The following is a 3,736-nucleotide window of genomic DNA, read 5'->3' as shown; positions in this document are numbered from 1 at the left end:
TATTATTATTATTATCATTATTATTATTATTATCATTATTATTATTATTAATATTGTTATTATTATTCATAATAATAATAATAATAATATATTAATATGCGTTTTTCTTTAAACTACCATCTATAAATTATGTGAGATATGCCATAGCGAATCAACTTGATCTGCATTGAAATAAAAAATCAAAGCAAATTTATTTTTAATTTTTTTTTTATCCGAGCATTAAAATGTGATCTGTACGCGTAGACTTGACTAATTCGAGGTCGCCGATTACGAATCTGCAATTCCTTTTTCATATAGTCGAACCCCCCCCCCCCCCCCCCCCCCCCCCCCCAAAAAAAAAAAAAAAAAACAAAACAAAAAAAACAAAAAACAAAAAAACAAAAACAAAACAGACAAAAAACAAAAAAAAAACAACAAAAAAACAAACAAAAAAACCAAACAAAACAAAAAAACCCCCAAAAAACAACAATAACAACAAAAAGAAAAACCCATCAAAAACAGACAATCCAAAAAAAAAAAAAAACAAAAAACCAACAACAAACAAACAAAAATCACCAAAAAAAAAAACAAAACAACAAAAAACCAACAACAAAAAAACCCCCATTGCGGTCCGATCGAGCGGGCATATAGCCACGTGTGAATGGGCCATAAGTTTCTAGCTTCTTTCTGCGAAATAGATCATTTCATCGTTAATCACAATGAAGTTGTTTTGAAGGGATGCTGTGAGCTTCTTTGGATTGCAGAGGACTTCAGTTTTTACTTCATTTAATTTTAATTTATTCACAGATTTCCAATTTTTGACAATTTCAATGCAATTTTTCATGGAAGAGATCATTCGCAAGCGCCGGTTTAGTTAATAAACTCGCCCTTTTAACGGCCATGTACTCATTTTACACCTGAAAAGAATGTGAGTAAAAAAACTTTTCCAAGGGCTCAACCATGCGCCGCTCAGAGCGGGACTCGAACCCCGGACCTGATGGTCAAAGGCGAGTGTCATACTACAAGACCACATAGAATACATACAACAATGATCTCCAGACTCGTTTCTTTCCCACGATTTCCTATTTTGAAATAAATAAATTGATCTCATTTAATAAAATAACTCCTATTTTTTTTTTTAAATCAACAGATAAATGCCCAGTGAAACTATTAACCAGAGAAAACAGACTTAATCTTCAAATGCATGAAGGTCAATTGAGTGGCTTGCAAGAAAACAACGCACTATAACTTATTTTCGTTTTACAAAGACATCAACAAATAAACTCGCCCTTCTTGAGCAACCCACCGTAACAAGTTAAACTTCCAAATCAAATGGAAGCTTTCGTGAATAAAACAGAAATGCCGGATCCAATGTCAATTGAGGAAAACCTTATAATATATTATTGAGTTGTTTGAAGTGGAAATGATATATATATAGTGTCATTCTGTACGCAAAGCTGGTACTCTATATATTCATGGCTAAAATTCTATTCATGTGGATGGTTATTTCAAGTTATTGAAAGGAATATGCCTCGTCTTCTCAGCTCGTACGCCGCAAATAAACGTGTGGAGGACGGTCTCAGACGCAAGCAGGAGCAGATACGACTCGACTATGTTCGTGCTACACATCGCTACATCGACGAGACAGAAAAACTCGTTGATGATTTGATTCAAATCAACGTCCGAACGCCTAGCGCTTTCCAAACGTCCTGCCCATCAAGTGCAAACAGCTCGCACCGACGGAACCACTTCGCACCTCATATTCAGTTTACACCGGCATCACTTCCCAACACGCCCCACAACAACCTACATTCTAATCTATATCAACACAATGTACAGAACCATCTCCAAAATATTCCACAACAATATGGAGGATCGTCTGAGCAACTGGCACTCTTGCGAAGTCGTTCTAGGGGAAATCTTACAAGCGACGGAAACACGGATGATGGTACAGCTACATCACGCAAGGAAATCCCCCTCCCAATCGTGCAAGTTCGTGGAAAAGATGTTTATTATCAATACGAAAACCAGAAAAGTAACTGGAAGAGAATAGAGCCAACCTACAGGACTAAAGTTTTGTTACATCGCAACGACACCGTGGCCAATGCTTTGAAGCAGTACTCGTTACAAAAAAATCAAACACCCACGGGTACCAATGGTAATAATCCCAACAATCTTGATCCTAACATGGCTAGGAAGGCATCTATTGCTTCCAGGAGAGATTCAGAAAACCTCAGAAGGTCGTCGATATTTTCAAGCGCAAGAAGGGGATCACGACGTAATTCTAGAATGTCCGATTTTGACGATGACGACGAAGATATTCACATTCCCCCGATTGTGGAGTTAAAGCCCCAACTATCTCCTGGTCATACACCCAGAATGCTAGACGGGTGGACAATTATGAACTGGTGCTTGTGGAATAAAAAAGAAAAGAAACCCGTATGGGCCTCAAAAAGGTATATTGATAGAAAGAGTCGAGAGTTAAAACGATTCCAAGCAGCAAGAGCTGCCAATCGGAATGATCTTCCCGCCAAACCAAGCTCTGCAAATCCTTCGACTCGGGAAGCGAGGAGAAAAGAGTCAATGGTTGAGCCAATCCCCCAGCAGTCAGTCAGGGCGAAATCAGTCCCAATTCATAAAGTCTCCATGACAATAGAGGAAGAAGAAGAGGAAGAAGAAATAGATGAACATTTCCCCGAGGCAGATCGTGGTCAACTTCGACCAACTACCTCTATACTACGTTTGCGTGGAGATCCTGATATTCCAATAACAGACGAAAGTAGACCCAAAACAACCCAAACTCACAGAAGAGTTGCACTAGATACTTATACAGATAGCGAAAACATTAACTTTATAGACAATTTTCCGAAATTAAAACATGTTAAAGAAAAGAAACATACTCATTTCGATGCTGAAACAAAGAGAGACACACAAAACCTGAGGGTCAAATCTGGTTCTATAGACGGCAAATCCGTCAAAATATGCGAACCGGTACATCGAAATCTGGATGAAGATCTTGAGAGTTTGGACAATGGCCACAACCAAAGTGTCATCAGTGACGTAGACAGCAAATATGGACATCGAAACAGAATTCCCGGTCTGGCAGCCACTCAAATTACCATCACTGACGAACCGCAAGACATCACAAATGAAACGAGTTCTAAGAAAAACCAAACGACTTTAACCCCAATTGTTTCGTTGATGAAAACACCACAAAAGATAAACTATACAGCCGTTCACGCCACGCCAGTATTTCCAAGAGTGCAAGCTGTTGTTCCTGAACTTGGCTCCGACTCGCCACATTAATATTTTAATTTAATTTTGAACTTATTTATATTGCGATTAAAAGGTAAAGAGATGGATCAATAATACCCTCGATTTTTAAAGAATTTAATTAGAGTGAACAAAATTTTAATTGTGGATATGGCATTGAATTATCGTCAAGCCTATGCAGAGAGTAATAAGGTAAAGATAAAATAGTTGGGTATTGTTTCTGCACTTGTGACACTTTTAGGTAATATCAGGGCTAGCATTTAAGAGGATGATGGAAAAATCAAAATCAAAAGTTTATTGCTCTAGAGCTTAGCTGCACTTCCAATGGCCCTAGAAAAAAAAGTAAGAGAAGAAGACTAAATCAACCAGAGGACCGAAAACAACTTATCCACGTGTCTAGGCTGAAACGATCTTAGAATCCAGCTGTAACAGAGTACATATTATCAAAAGGGACATACCCAGATTATAACAAGATCATTTGTAC

At 37.9% G+C, this 3,736-nt stretch overlaps 1 protein-coding gene across 1 annotated transcript in view; it reads left to right on the top strand.

The window, feature by feature from the left end:
• The window catches only part of LOC144963811 (uncharacterized), an 8,501-nt gene extending 5,156 nt beyond the window's left edge, over positions 1–3,345 (top strand). Inside the window, exon 2 of the mRNA XM_078897750.1 lies at positions 1,130–3,345. Within this exon, the coding sequence (XP_078753876.1) occupies positions 1,507–3,285 (1,779 nt within the window). The 5' untranslated portion in view covers positions 1,130–1,506 and the 3' untranslated portion in view covers positions 3,286–3,345. The remainder of the gene's footprint in view (positions 1–1,129) is intronic.
• Positions 3,346–3,736: the final 391 nt, after the last annotated feature.

Source organism: Berghia stephanieae, chromosome 1 (genome assembly GCF_034508935.2).
Source record: "Berghia stephanieae isolate SIO BIC M18660-M18661 chromosome 1, UCSD_Bste_1.3, whole genome shotgun sequence".
NCBI lineage: Eukaryota > Metazoa > Mollusca > Gastropoda > Nudibranchia > Aeolidiidae > Berghia > Berghia stephanieae.
The sequence above is the reverse complement of the archived record's forward strand: the minus strand, read 5'-3'. Positions and strand labels throughout refer to the sequence as shown.